This window comes from Anolis sagrei, chromosome 13, assembly GCF_037176765.1.
Source record: "Anolis sagrei isolate rAnoSag1 chromosome 13, rAnoSag1.mat, whole genome shotgun sequence".
Lineage (NCBI taxonomy): Eukaryota > Metazoa > Chordata > Lepidosauria > Squamata > Dactyloidae > Anolis > Anolis sagrei.
The window spans coordinates 4,725,773-4,740,642 of NC_090033.1; the positions used below are offsets into that span (position 1 = coordinate 4,725,773).

Here is a 14,870-nt window from a genome sequence, read left to right on the forward strand (position 1 = left end):
GCGGGGAAAGAGAGCGGAAAGGAAGGAAGGATAAGATGGTGAAAGAGAGGAGGGAAGGAAGGAAGGATGGGGGGGAGGGAGCGAGGAAAGAGAGAGGAAAGGAAGGAAGGATAAGATGGTGAAAGAGAGGAGGGAAGGAAGGAAGGATGGGGGGAGGGAGCGGGGAAAGAGAGAGGAAAGGAAGGAAGGATAAGATGGTGAAAGAGAGGAGGGAAGGAAGGAAGAAGGATGGGAGGGAGGGAGCGAGGAAAGAGAGAGGAAAGGAAGAAAGGATAAGATGGTGAAAGAGAGGAGGAAGGAAGGATGGATGGGGGGGAGGGAGCGGGGAAAGAGAGCGGAAAGGAAGGAAGGATAAGATGGTGAAAGAGAGGAGGGAAGGAAGGAAGGATGGGGGGGAGGGAGCGGGGAAAGAGAGCGGAAAGGAAGGAAGGATAAGATGGTGAAAGAGAGGAGGGAAGGAAGGAAGGAAGGATGGGAGGGAGGGAGCGAGGAAAGAGAGAGGAAAGGAAGAAAGGATAAGATGGTGAAAGAGAGGAGGGAAGGAAGGAAGGATGGGGGGAGGGAGCGGGAAAGAGAGCGGAAAGGAAGGAAGGATAAGATGGTGAAAGAGAGGAGGGAAGGAAGGAAGGAAGGATGGGGGGGAGGGAGCGGGGAAAGAGAGCGGAAAGGAAGGAAGGATAAGATGGTGAAAGAGAGGAGGGAAGGAAGGAAGGAAGGATGGGGGGGAGGGAGCGGGGAAAGAGAGCGGAAAGGAAGGAAGGATAAGATGGTGAAAGAGAGGAGGGAAGGAAGGAAGGATGGGGGGGAGGGAGCGAGGAAAGAGAGCGGAAAGCAAGGAAGGATAAGATGGTGAAAGAGAGGAGGGAAGGAAGGAAGGATGGGGGGGAGGGAGCGAGGAAAGAGAGAGGAAAGGAAGGAAGGATAAGATGGTGAAAGAGAGGAGGGAAGGAAGGAAGGAAGGATGGGAGGGAGGGAGCGAGGAAAGAGAGAGGAAAGGAAGAAAGGATAAGATGGTGAAAGAGAGGAGGGAAGGAAGGAAGGATGGGGGGGAGGGAGCGGGGAAAGAGAGCGGAAAGGAAGGAAGGATAAGATGGTGAAAGAGAGGAGGGAAGGAAGGAAGGATGGGGGGGAGGGAGCGGGGAAAGAGAGCGGAAAGGAAGGAAGGATAAGATGGTGAAAGAGAGGAGGGAAGGAAGGAAGGATGGGGGGGAGGGAGCGGGGAAAGAGAGCGGAAAGGAAGGAAGGATAAGATGGTGAAAGAGAGGAGGGAAGGAAGGAAGGATGGGGGGGAGGGAGCGGGGAAAGAGAGCGGAAAGGAAGGAAGGATAAGATGGTGAAAGAGAGGAGGGAAGGAAGGAAGGATGGGGGGGAGGGAGCGGGGAAAGAGAGAGGAAAGGAAGGAAGGATAAGATGGTGAAAGAGAGGAGGGAAGGAAGGAAGGATGGGGGGGAGGGAGCGGGGAAAGAGAGAGGAAAGGAAGGAAGGATAAGATGGTGAAAGAGAGGAGGGAAGGAAGGAAGGATGGGGGGGAGGGAGCGGGGAAAGAGAGCGGAAAGGAAGGAAGGATAAGATGGTGAAAGAGAGGAGGGAAGGAAGGAAGGATGGGGGGGAGGGAGCAGGGAAAGAGAGAGGAAAGGAAGGAAGGATAAGATGGTGAAAGAGAGGAGGGAAGGAAGGAAGGATGGGGGGGAGGGAGCGGGGAAAGAGAGAGGAAAGGAAGGAAGGATAAGATGGTGAAAGAGAGGAGGGAAGGAAGGAAGGATGGGGGGGAGGGAGCGGGGAAAGAGAGCGGAAAGGAAGGAAGGATAAGATGGTGAAAGAGAGGAGGGAAGGAAGGAAGGAAGGATGGGAGGGAGGGAGCGAGGAAAGAGAGAGGAAAGGAAGAAAGGATAAGATGGTGAAAGAGAGGAGGGAAGGAAGGAAGGATGGGGGGGAGGGAGCGGGGAAAGAGAGCGGAAAGGAAGGAAGGATAAGATGGTGAAAGAGAGGAGGGAAGGAAGGAAGGATGGGGGGGAGGGAGCGAGGAAAGAGAGAGGAAAGGAAGGAAGGATAAGATGGTGAAAGAGAGGAGGGAAGGAAGGAAGGATGGGGGGGAGGGAGCGGGGAAAGAGAGAGGAAAGGAAGGAAGGATAAGATGGTGAAAGAGAGGAGGGAAGGAAGGAAGGAAGGATGGGAGGGAGGGAGCGAGGAAAGAGAGAGGAAAGGAAGAAAGGATAAGATGGTGAAAGAGAGGAGGGAAGGAAGGAAGGATGGGGGGGAGGGAGCGGGGAAAGAGAGCGGAAAGGAAGGAAGGATAAGATGGTGAAAGAGAGGAGGGAAGGAAGGAAGGATGGGGGGGAGGGAGCGGGGAAAGAGAGCGGAAAGGAAGGAAGGATAAGATGGTGAAAGAGAGGAGGGAAGGAAGGAAGGATGGGGGGGAGGGAGCAGGGAAAGAGAGCGGAAAGGAAGGAAGGATAAGATGGTGAAAGAGAGGAGGGAAGGAAGGAAGGATGGGGGGGAGGGAGCGGGGAAAGAGAGCGGAAAGGAAGGAAGGATAAGATGGTGAAAGAGAGGAGGGAAGGAAGGAAGGAAGGATGGGAGGGAGGGAGCGAGGAAAGAGAGAGGAAAGGAAGAAAGGATAAGATGGTGAAAGAGAGGAGGGAAGGAAGGAAGGATGGGAGGGAGGGAGCGAGGAAAGAGAGAGGAAAGGAAGGAAGGATAAGATGGTGAAAGAGAGGAGGGAAGGAAGGAAGGATGGGGGGGAGGGAGCGGGGAAAGAGAGCGGAAAGGAAGGAAGGATAAGATGGTGAAAGAGAGGAGGGAAGGAAGGAAGGATGGGGGGGAGGGAGCGAGGAAAGAGAGCGGAAAGGAAGGAAGGATAAGATGGTGAAAGAGAGGAGGGAAGGAAGGATGGGGGGGAGGGAGCGGGGAAAGAGAGCGGAAAGGAAGGAAGGATAAGATGGTGAAAGAGAGGAGGGAAGGAAGGAAGGATGGGGGGGAGGGAGCGAGGAAAGAGTGCGGAAAGCAAGGAAGGATAAGATGGTGAAAGAGAGGAGGGAAGGAAGGATGGGGGGGAGGGAGCGGGGAAAGAGAGCGGAAAGGAAGGAAGGATAAGATGGTGAAAGAGAGGAGGGAAGGAAGGAAGGATGGGGGGGAGGGAGCGGGGAAAGAGAGCGGAAAGGAAGGAAGGATAAGATGGTGAAAGAGAGGAGGGAAGGAAGGAAGGATGGGGGGGAGGGAGCGAGGAAAGAGAGAGGAAAGGAAGGAAGGATAAGATGGTGAAAGAGAGGAGGGAAGGAAGGAAGGATGGGGGGGAGGGAGCGAGGAAAGAGAGAGGAAAGGAAGGAAGGATAAGATGGTGAAAGAGAGGAGGGCTTGAGAAAAGAGCCCAAGGGGCTACATCTGGCCCCCAGGCTTGGGTTTGCTCATACCTGGGATGGAGGGAGGGAGGGAGGGAGGGAGAGAAGGAGGTGTTTATACTAAGCTTTGGAAGTTTGCCCATACCTGGGATGGATGGAGGGAAAGAAGGAGGGAAGGAAGAAGGAAAGAGAGAAGATAGGTGATATAATATTGGAATAGAGAAGGGCCTAAGAAAACAATCCAAGGGGCCACATCTGGCACCCAGGACTAAGTGCCCGTACCTGGGATGGAGGGTGGGAAGGAAGGAAGGAAGGAAGGAAGGGCAGGATGGAGGGAGGGAGGGAGGAAAGAGAGAAGGAAGGAAGGATAAGATGGTGAAAGAGAGGGGGGCCTGAGAAAAGAGCCCAAGGGGCCACATCTGGCGCCCGGACCTGGGTTTGCCCATACCTTGGATGGATGGAGGGAGGGAGGGAGGAAGAAAAGAGAGAAGGAAGTAAGGATACAATGGTGAAAGAGAGGAGAGCCTGAGAAAAGAGCCCAAGGGGCCGCATCCGGCCCCCAGGACTGGGTTTGCTCATACCTGGGATGGATGGAGGGAGGGTGAGAGGGGAGGGAGGGAGGGAGGGAGGGAGGAGAGAGAAAAGGAAGGATAAGGTGGTGAAAGAGAGGAGTGCCTGAGAAAAGAGCCCAAGGGGCCGCATCTGGCCCCCGGGCCTAAGTTTGCCCATACCTGGGATGGAGAGAGGGTGGGAGGGAGGGAGGGAAGGAATGAAGGGCAGGAGGGAGGGAGGGGGGAAAGAGAGAGAAAAGGAAGGATACGATGGTGAAAGAGAGGAGGGCTTGAGAAAAGAGCCCAAGGGGCCGCATCCGGCCCCCAGGCCTTGGTTTGCTCATACCTGAGATGGAGGGAAGGAGGGAGAGAGAGAGAAGGAGGAAGGAAAGAGAGAAGGAAGGAAGGGTAGGATGGTTAAAGAGAGAAGGGCCTGAGAAAAGAGCCCAAGGGGCTGGGTTTGCTCATACCTGGGATGGATGGATGGAGGGAGTGAGTGAGGGAAGGAAAGAGAGAGAGAAGGAAGGAAGGAAGGAAGGAAGGAAGGAAGGAAGGAAGGAAGGAAGGATAAGATGGTGAAAGAGAGGAGGGCCTGAGAAAAGAGCCCAAGGGGCTGGGTTTGCTCATACCTGGGATGGATGGATGGATGGAGGGAGGGAGGGAGGGAGGGAGGGAAGGAAAGAGAGAGAGAAGGAAGGAAGGAAGGAAGGAAGGAAGGAAGGATAAGATGGTGAAAGAGAGGAGTGCCTGAGAAAAGAGCCCAAGGGGCCGCATCCGACCCCCAGGCCTGGGTTTGCCGATCCCTTGGTGGGAGGGAAGGAGGAAGGAAAGAGAGGAGGAAGGAAGGATAGGATGGGGAGAGAGGGGGGCCTGAGAAAAGAGTCCAAGGGGCTGCATCTGACCCCTGGACTTGGGTTTGCCCATACCTGGGATAGAGGGAAGGAGGGGGAATGGATGAACTAGAAGAAAAGATTATCCAACTTTCTGATGAGTTCAGGGTAGAAGCAAAGTGTGAGCCCTTCCCTTTCCAGTTCACACCTCGCATCTGGAACATAACACCAGCAATAAGTGAGGGAACACTGTAGTTTGTACTAAGCTTTGGAAGAAGAGGACAATTTGCCCTTCTCAATAGGCTCAGCCTTGGGACGAAGTTGTCCTCTCTAAACGTCACAAATAACGTTGCCCCAAACATTTCTTATTCTCACATCACCCCACAGAAGACAGAATGCAATTGTTTTCAGCCAAATGCTTCAATTTTTATCCATTTCAGAGAGGGAGAGAATCCTTTTAGGGCAGGAATGGGAACTGTTATGCCCTGAGGGTAAGTCCATCCCTTCTTCAGTGCCAGTTTGGGCCTTGTGAGGTTCTCCAGACTGCATATTCCCCATTTGGTAGCCTTCTGGCATTTGTGCTTCTCTTTTCTCCCTTTCAAGAACTCTTGAAATGCTTCTCCAAAGTCTTGAGTTGCTGGGTGCATGGGCTTTCAGTCTTTAACAGATGGGTACTTTGGCCCCATTCTTTTGTTTCTGGTTCTGCCCACCCATGAACTGCAAGCCCTGACAGCTTCTTCTTCACCATTGTGTTGTGGGTTCCAAAGCATTCCTCCCACTTGTGGGTACAGTTAAACACACAGTTTTTACAAAAAACTTGGCACTATTGCTAAATGTCCTTTGACCGGAAGCTGCCTACTTGGAGGTCCTCCATTGTGCATGTGGCGGGGCTTAGGTTGCATTGTAGTTGGTGGTCTGTGGTTTGCTCTTCTCCACACTCATATGTTGCGGACTCCACTTTGTGGCCCCATTTCTTAAGGATAGCTCTGTATCTCGTAGTGCCAAGCTACAAGAAGAATCCAAGGAAGGAGGAGGAGATGTATCCCCATCAGCAAGAGACACTGCTCACTCCACAAAATGTGTTGTCGCTATATCTTCCCCCCATTCTTCTTCCATTCTTCCCCCAGTTCTTATAAAACTGTTCTGGCTTATATAGGATGGATGAATGAAAGACCTTTGGATGCCTGTGAGAAAGCATCTGCCCTTCGCCTAGGCTTCCGTTGGTATCCATACTGCGACAAAGCAGGTGAGACCCGCAGGGGGACGGCCAAGGCGGAAAGACGCGCGGGAAAGAGCAAGCAAAGGGTTAAGAGCGCACCACTCTATAAACAACGAGGTGAGGCTACAATGACGTGCCCCAAAGCATTGTCCCACAATGCTAGTTGTTGTTTAGTCGTGATGGTCTCATGCTTTGGGTTGGAATCTGCGAAGGGAACATACCAAATGGAAGGCCGCTGTTGTGTCCGCAAACTCTCCTTGTCCCTCTCCTTTCCTCTTCTCAATCTTTTCCCACTTGCCACCCCTTTCCATAAATGTTTTATGCAATTCTGGGTATATAAGTATAAAAATTAAACATTTACTGATAATAATAGCACTTGCAAAGCCTCCTAAACAGGCTGGTTTCCTTTTTTAATGAAGTACGGCTGAAGCATTTTCTGCAGAGTTCACTGTAAACAGATTTGTGTAAATACCTACAACAGCCACTAGATGGCATTCAGAAACCTTTTACTGTTGCCTTTTCTTTTGCGACTCAACACTAAGTCAGGACCCACAGTTTAAATATGGTGGCGCAGTGGGTTAAACCGCTGAGCTGCTGAAATTGCTGACCAAAAGGTTGGTGGTTTGAATCCAGGGAGTGGAGTGAGCTACCACTATTATGCCCAGCTTATGCCAACCTAGCAGTTCGAAAACATGCAAATGTGAGTAGATCAATAGGTACCGCTTCTACTGGGAGGTAATGGTGCTTCAGGCATGTAGCCGGGGGGGGGGGGACTCGGGGGGCTTCAGCCCCCCCCCGAAATTCTGATGGTGGTTCGTGAAAAGGCCTTATTGGTGCATTATTTAAACTGTTATGTTTATTCATATCATGATCTGATCACCATACTCAATATATCCCATATGCATGGGGGTATTGGGGTAATGATACAAAAGGTTTGCTAGGCTAGACTTTCACTCAGACTCAACCCCCCCCCCCAAAACTCAGCCCCCCCGAAACCCCCCTGAAAAAAATTCACACACACACACCCCCCCCCCCGAAACGAAATCCTGGCTACAGGCCTGTGGTGCTTCATGCAGTCATGTTGACCACATGACCTTGAAGGTGTCTATGGACAACACTGGCTCTTTGGCTTAGAAACGGAGATGAGCGCCAACCCCCAGAGTCGGAGAGGACTAGACTTAATATCAGGGGAAACCTTTACCTTTTAGACACCATGCTCCTGTTCATGCAGCCTAGAATTGCATAAGGGTTTTAAGCTGCTGCATCACACAGTTGACACTTCGCTCCATAGAGTGTCATTCTGTAGAACTGCATTTCTCAACCTGGGGGTTGGGACCCCTGAGTGGGTTGTGACGGGGGGTGTCAGATGGGTCGTCAAAGACCAAAGAAAACAGTATTTTCTGTTGGTCATGGGGGTTCTGTGTGGGAAGTTTGGTTCAATTCTATCATTGGTGGCGTTCAGAATGCTCTTTGATTGTAGGTGAACTATACATCCCAGTAACTACAATTCCCAAATGTCAAGATCTATTTCCCCCAAACTCCACCAGTGTTCCCATTTGGGCATATCGAGTATCCGTGCCAAGTTTGGTCCTCATCTGCCATTGTTTGAGTCCAGAGTACTGTGTTCCCTCGCTGTTTCGCGGTTCGCTTCACGCGGACTCGCTGTTTCGCGGGTTTTTGAAAATATTGATATAAAATATAAAATATTTATGCCCAGTGGAGGCCAGGGATCCTGGAAGTGCAGCAGCCTGAGGCACGATGGGAAAGGCCTGTCTCCCTGTACTCTCTGGATGTAGGTGAACTACAACTCCAAAATTCACTTTCAATGCCCACCAAACCCTTCTAGTGCTTCCTGTTGGTCATGAAAGTCCTGTGTGCCAAGTTTGGTTCCATTCCATCGTTGGTGGGGTTCAGAATGCTCATTGATTTAGGTGAACTATATATCCCAGCAACTACAAATCCCAAATGACGAAATCATCCCCCCAAAACCCCACCAGTATTCAAATTTGTAAATAAATAAATACAAAGAACCCAAAGGTATTTCTGGTTTATCCCAAAGAACACAGGCATGCCTGAAAACGAGGTCAAAACTGCTGAATTTTCACCGTTTTCTGCGAGATTGGTTTACCTGAGTGTTAGAAAATCCAGGAATAGGTACCTCCCATTGCTACCAATATTCCCATTGTTACCATATTTCAGCCAGGAATGAGCTTCTTCCCATTGCTACCAGTAAGTGCCCCATGTTTTCTTGCCTTGTAGATTCTCATAAGTGCGTAACCAGCAAGAAGGAGAAGCCCGTGCAAATGCTTGAAAACCAAATGCCGGAAGACGTGAAAGCACAAAAGCAAAGGAGTAGGCATCCTGGTTTGGGTTTCCCTCTCTGCCCCTCTTTCCGTAGGATCCGCATTGACACTGATATTGCAGCCGTGAAAGTTATACTGGAATCAAAGCTCCAAAAGTGTGTAGTGTGGAATGAATGCCACTGATCTCGCAAAAACCCCTTATAGTGCCAAGGCAACGGGGATGTCAAGAGGGGAGAGGCTTGTTGGGCACAACAGAGTAACGTATCAGCAGGAGCGTGACCCAACACCAGTAGCCCAAAGTGATAAAAAGAACAAAACATAGACCAATATTATATCTTCCATAGTAAGCTTCTATTTATTGCACTATTTACAAGAACAAGGTTTCAGTAACACAAATAAAGTTCTTTATACTTCCTTCTTTGCTTCCACACTGGGCTTCTTTCTCATGCAGATAAACAACTTTGCTCTCGGAGAGCCTCTTCTCACTCCAAACTTACCCAGGAGCTTCACGCAGTAGCTTTTTACACAGCAACCTTCACGCAGGGGTCTTCTCACACACTGAGGCCTTCTCATACTGAGGCCTACCTCACACTTGAGACCTTTCTCCCACTGAGGCTTTCTCACATTGACACTTTCTCACACTGAGGGCTCTCTTGGACTGACACCTCTCTTACACTGAGGCAAACTGAACTAACACTGAGGCCTTCTCATATTGAGGCCTACTAACACTGAGGCCTACTTCTCACTGAGACCTTTCTCCCACTGAGGCTTTCTCACACTGAGGGCTCTCTTGAACTGACACCTCTCTCACACTGAGGCAAACTGAACTAACACTGAGTCCTTCTCATACTGAGGCCTACCTCACACTGAGACCTTTCTCCCACTGAGGCTTTCTCACATTGACGCTTTCTCACAATGAGGACTCTCTCGAACTGACACCTCTCTCACACTGAGGCAAACTGAACTAACACTAAGGCCTTCTCATACTGAGGCCTACTAACACTGAGGTCTACCTCACACTGAGATCTTTCTCCTACTGAGGCTTTCTCACACTGACACCTCTCTCACACTGAGGCAAACTGAACTAACATGAGTCCTTCTCATACTGAGGCCTACTAATATTGAAGCCTACCTCACCCTAGACCTTTTCCCTACTGAGTCTTTCTCACACCGAGGGCTTTCTTGAACTGACACCTCTCTCACACTGAGGCAAACTGAACTAACACTAAGTCCTTCTCATACTGAGGCCTACCTCACACTGAGACCTTTTTCCCACTGAGTCTTTCTCACACTGAGGGCTTTCTCGAACTGACACCTCTCTCACACTGAAGCAAACTGAACTAACACTGAGGCCTTCTCATACTGAGGCCTACTAACACTGAGATCTTTCTCACACTGAGAGCTTTCTCGAACTGACACCTCTCTCACACTGAGGCAAATTGAACTAACACTGAGGCCTTCTCATACTGAGGCCTACTAACACACTGAGGCCCATCTCCCATAAAGACCTCTTACAGACTGGGGGCTGTTAAACTACCTGCTTACATTGAACTGCAGCTTTTGCTAAGTCATTGTATCCATTTAACCATTTCTGCAGTAGCAGAATTCTCAGTCATATCCAGTGCCTCGCCAAACTACAGATCTCTGGCTTCTGTTGAAGTAGCCAAAGCAGTTAAAGTGGATTAAAAGTGCTTTAAGTTATGTAATGTGACTGGCCCCAAGATGCTGTAGGTATCTCCACTAGCTTCTCTGTTTCTCGCTGCTCCGGCAACGAATCCCTCCCAATGAAATCCGAAGTCATTCTTCCAACAAAGATCCTGGATATGAGAGCTGGACGCTTTGACCCAGCTTTCAGAGACTCCCAAACCAATTAGTTCCCAGCCTAACGGAGCCAGCGGCTTCATCTTTAAGGCCACCAGGTTGCCCCTTGCGTCATTAATTGGCACAGGCACTCATTTCCAGAAGAGCGGGACCTCTCTTCCATCTCTGTGAAGCTCAATTGGCTTCGTAGAGCGAGCAGAGCCAGAGCGGGGAAATGATCCGAGTCACAAGGGAGGAGTTGTATGAGTTGATTATTTCAGGGTCGGCCCAAGGATTTAAGGTGGGTTTTGGGGGGCACCACTAACCCTTTGCTTTCCTTTGCTCTTCCAGGCAATCACAACTTAGCTGAAGGGGAGCCAACAAGTGAAACCAAACCCAAAGTGCCCAAAACGCTAGCCAAACCAACACTCCGAATGAGTCACCAAGAGGAGAAGAAGCCAGAAGAAGTCCTCGGATCAGGCCCTTTCTTTTATATCGGAGGAGCTAACGGGGTGGATATGTAAGAATGTCCAGAATCACCTTCCACTCCTGTTTCTTTCAGATTTCTTAGCTTAATTTAAAAAATTAAGTGAGAATGGGAAGACTTCTATCCCAAATACATGTTCTGTTGCACCTCAGGCCTGGAAACACCTATGACCACCACACCACACAACAGTCCAGGAAAATAAGCAAACTGTTGTAAAAACCAAATAATAAGCATATACAAATAAGAAATAAGAAAGGAAGATATATAATCCAAAAAGGTTTAGCGAAAGGGGATAACCAAACAATAATCCGAATGTCTCATAAAGTTCCAGAGTTGACAAAGACCAGGAACAGCCAAGAATCACAGATACAGCATAAGTCCACAATCAGGAAGTTATAACTAGTAAAAACTTGATCAGGAGTACATGAACAGTAACATAGAAAACTTCCAGGATATATTAAATCCAAAATTAAAGCTTGACCTGAACCAGGAACAAGAGAACTCAGGCTTAGCTTCTCACTCTAATGCAGTGTTGCCTGAACTGATCTTAAGTTCACAATCAGGAAGTTATAACTAGTAAAAACTTGATCAGGAGTACATGAACATTGGTTGGATCAGCCAGGGCCGCGCGGTTAGGATTTAGAATGAATCTTCTAAACTCTAACCACGAAACAGTGAGTCTGCGGGCTCTGTGGCCACCGGGCCGAGGTGGGGAAGCCGGCCCTGGCTGATCTGCTGGTTGGATCAGCCAGGGCCGCGCGGTTAGGATTTAGAATGAATCTTCTAAACTCTAACCACGAAACAGTGAGTCTGCGGGCTCTGTGGCCACCGGGCTGAGGTGGGGAAGCCGGCCCTGGCTGATCCACTGGTTGGATCAGCCAGGGCCGGATTCCCCACCTCGGCCCGGTGGCCACAGAGCCCGCGAACTCGCTGTTTCATGGTTTGGGTTTAGAAGATAAATTCTAAATCCTAACCGCGAAACAGCGAGTCTGCGGAAAGCAAACCATGAAACAGCGAGGGAACACTACTCTATTTAGAGAGAATATTGACAAAAGGTTTCGGAGAGTACGGTCAAGGATGGGTGACCGTTTAGGAATTCTGAAGGGGAGAATCCTCTGCTAGAGAGCTCTAGTGTCCGCCCGGACTACAGATCCCAGGATTCCAGAGCGACTACAGTTGAAGTGGGGTAATACCACTATAATTGTGTAGAGTGGTCGGGCCTCAGGAAATCTGTTCCTCCCGCAACGAGAAGAACTGCTCCGCCTGACCCTCTTTTATATTTTTCTAATGGGCATGAATCACTCCGTCCCATTTCTTTCGCACGAAAGGGAAGACGCCGTTGCTCATTAGTTAGTAAGCCGTCCACATTGACACACTTGTAGAATCATCCGCTTGAGAGTGTTTTTTAAAAAGGGGGATTTGAAGAGCTCAGATCTAATTAAGCCTTCGTTAACAGTGCAGATTATGCTGCTGTGACTTCCTCCAAGGAGAGGCAGGCAAGGAAGAAGAAGTGACCGAAACCTTTTCTTTCCTCCTAATGCAGACTGAACCTTTACTGCAAGAACAAGGGCTGGCAGCGTATTTATGACAACCGGAGGGACGATTATCTCCTGAAATGGTCCGAGATCAAGTTCAGAGACACCTATTACGCCTTCAAAGAAGGTAAAGGAGGTCCCACTTAGGGTAGACACTTTCGGGGTTTTGATGGAGTACTTCCTCATTCTTCTGCACACTGCTGGAAGGTTTTATGGCGTTGTAAATTAGTTAAATTAGTCTCACCACATAAAGCGGTAACTAAATTTCCTACTTGGCAGATACAACTGTCTTTTGGGCTTTTGATGGAGTACTTCCTCATTCTTCTGCACGCTGCTGGAAGGTTTTATGGCATCGTAAATTAGTTAAATTAGCCTCCCTGCATAAAGTGGTACCTACCTTTCCTACTTGACAGATGCAACTGTCTTTCGGGCTTTTGATGGAGTACTTCCTCATTCTTCTGCACACTGCTGGAAGATTTTATGGTGTCGTAAATTAGTTAAATTAGCTTCCCCGCATAAAGCAGTACCTAACTTTCCTACTTGACAGATATACTGTCTTTCGAGCTTTTGATGGAGTACTTCCTCATTCTTCTACACGCTGCTGGAAGGTTTTGTGGCATCGTAAATTAGTTAAATTAGTCTCCCCACATAAAGCGGTACCTAAATTACCTACTTGACAGATGCAACTGTCTTTTGGGCTGCATTGGTTGCAAGCTAGACTTTTACTCCAACCCAGGCTGGCTTCTAACTCATGGCCTCTCAGTCAGTAGTGATTTAATGCAGCTGGCTACTAACTAGCTGCGCCACAGCCCGGTCATAAATTACTCAAGAGTCCTGGTGCCTGGAGTTTGGCCCTTCCCACACTCCAAACTCTGGACAATTGATTTTTATGGCTTGTTCATATGTCCTGTCCTCCCTTTTGGCCCATGGCCATGTGCTCTGTATCACAAGGCTGTGATAGTCAGATGGCATGAGATAGAGCTCATGACATTGTCCCACCTCTTTGGAAACCACCAAATGTAGATGGTGGATGAGGTCCAAGGTGGAGCCAACCTGCTTCCCTTGGATGTTTGAGCCTCAATTGGCTGGGAATTGTGGGAATTGTAGTCCAGAATTTTCCGGGAACATCCATCAGTTCTTCCTGCCTCCTTACAGTTTGATGCTTTCCTTCTTCACAGGAGAACAGCTGCTCTACCAAATCCCGAACAACAAGATCCTCACCACCAAGATAGGTCTTCTCATGAACCTCCGGGAGTACGAACGGGTCATGAGGAAGGTCAACCGAGTTGCGAAGTAAGGCCTTTTGCACACACGTTCCTCATTCTACCACTCTTATATTCATTTCTTAATCACTCTCTCCTTTAATATGATAATGATTGGCCTTTATACTTGATTCAGTCTTTTTTTCACATCAGGAGTGACTTGAGAAACTGCAAGTTGCTTCTGGTGTGAGAAAATTGTCCGTCTGCAAGGACATTGCCCAGGGGACATTGCCCGGATGTTTTGATGTTTTATCATCCTTGTGGGAGGCTTCTTTCATGTCCCCGAAATGAGGAGCTGGAGCTGACAGAGGGAGCTCTTCCACACTCTCTCCAGATTTGAACCTGTCGGTCTTCGGTCCTGCCGATACAAGGGTTTCACCCATTGTGCCACCGGAGGCCCCACAGCCACAAATGAAAAGACAGGATTCACTAGACAATGATGCTTGGATAGGTAGAAGGAAAAGGGAAACGAAACAAGATGAACTTGAACTCTTAACGCCACAAAGCAAATACGATATAAGAGGCATAATTGAAACCTGTTGGGAAGCAACTTGCAGCTGGAGCTGACAGAGGGAGCTCATCTGGCTGGACGTCTACGCATATTGGCCGACCGTCTACGCACGGTTCCATACTTCGCACTTTAACAACACAAGTGTTCAATGCTAAGGCTTCACGCCAGAATGGAACTGTAGACGAGAGTCTACTGAACAAGCCAGTACCTGCCGCATATGGTGCTTAAGTCGTATTGACCGACCATCTGCGCACGGTTCCATACTTCGCACTTTAACAACACAACCGTTCAATGCTAAGGCTTCACGCCAGAATGGAACTATAGACGAGAGTCTACTAAACAATCCAGTACCTGCCTCATACAGTGCTTAAGTTGTATTGTTCGACCATCTGCGCATGGTTCCATACTTCGCACTTTAACAACACAACCGTTCAATGCTAAGGCTTCGGAATATGGTGCTTAAGACACATTGACCAACTGTCTGCACAGGGTTCCATACTTCGCACTTTAACAATACAACCGTTCAATGTGTCTTAAGCACCACACCGGAATGGAACTGTAGACGAGAGTCTACTGAACAAGCCAGTACCTGCTGCATACAGTGCTTAAGTTGTATTGATTGACCGTCTGCGCACTGTGCTATACTTCGCACTTTAACAACACAACCATTCAATGCTAAGGCTTCCTACCAAAATGGAACTGTAGAGGAGAGTCTACTGAACAAGCCAGTACCTGCCGCATACCAGCACTGCCATCTGTTGAGGAGTTACGGTGGTGGAAGAATTACTTTTCATTCAACCCTTGTAGTAATGAAATTTCCATCAGGCTCACTTTAAAAACACTTTAGAAACAAAGTGCCAGCGCCCCCCAGTCTTCTAAGCACTTTCGAACCCCTTTTTCAATCGATTGCACATGCCTGGAGCAATTTGGAGCATTCCAGAAGGCAGAAAGGACTTCCAGTGTTCAGAGCGTCCTCTTCTTTTCTGAATGCTCTTCCAAAGCTTGAATCGCTTCCTTCATCTTCCTCCGCTTGG

General features: G+C 49.1%; 1 protein-coding gene across 1 annotated transcript in view; it reads left to right on the top strand.

The window, feature by feature from the left end:
- Nucleotides 1-14,870, top strand: part of TTLL10 (tubulin tyrosine ligase like 10) — a 117,864-nt gene that overhangs the window by 87,469 nt on the left and 15,525 nt on the right. Inside the window, exons 6-9 of the mRNA XM_067473005.1 lie at nt 8,198-8,290; nt 10,393-10,561; nt 12,072-12,190; nt 13,242-13,356. Of these exons, the coding sequence (XP_067329106.1) occupies nt 8,198-8,290; nt 10,393-10,561; nt 12,072-12,190; nt 13,242-13,356 (496 nt within the window). The remainder of the gene's footprint in view (nt 1-8,197; nt 8,291-10,392; nt 10,562-12,071; nt 12,191-13,241; nt 13,357-14,870) is intronic.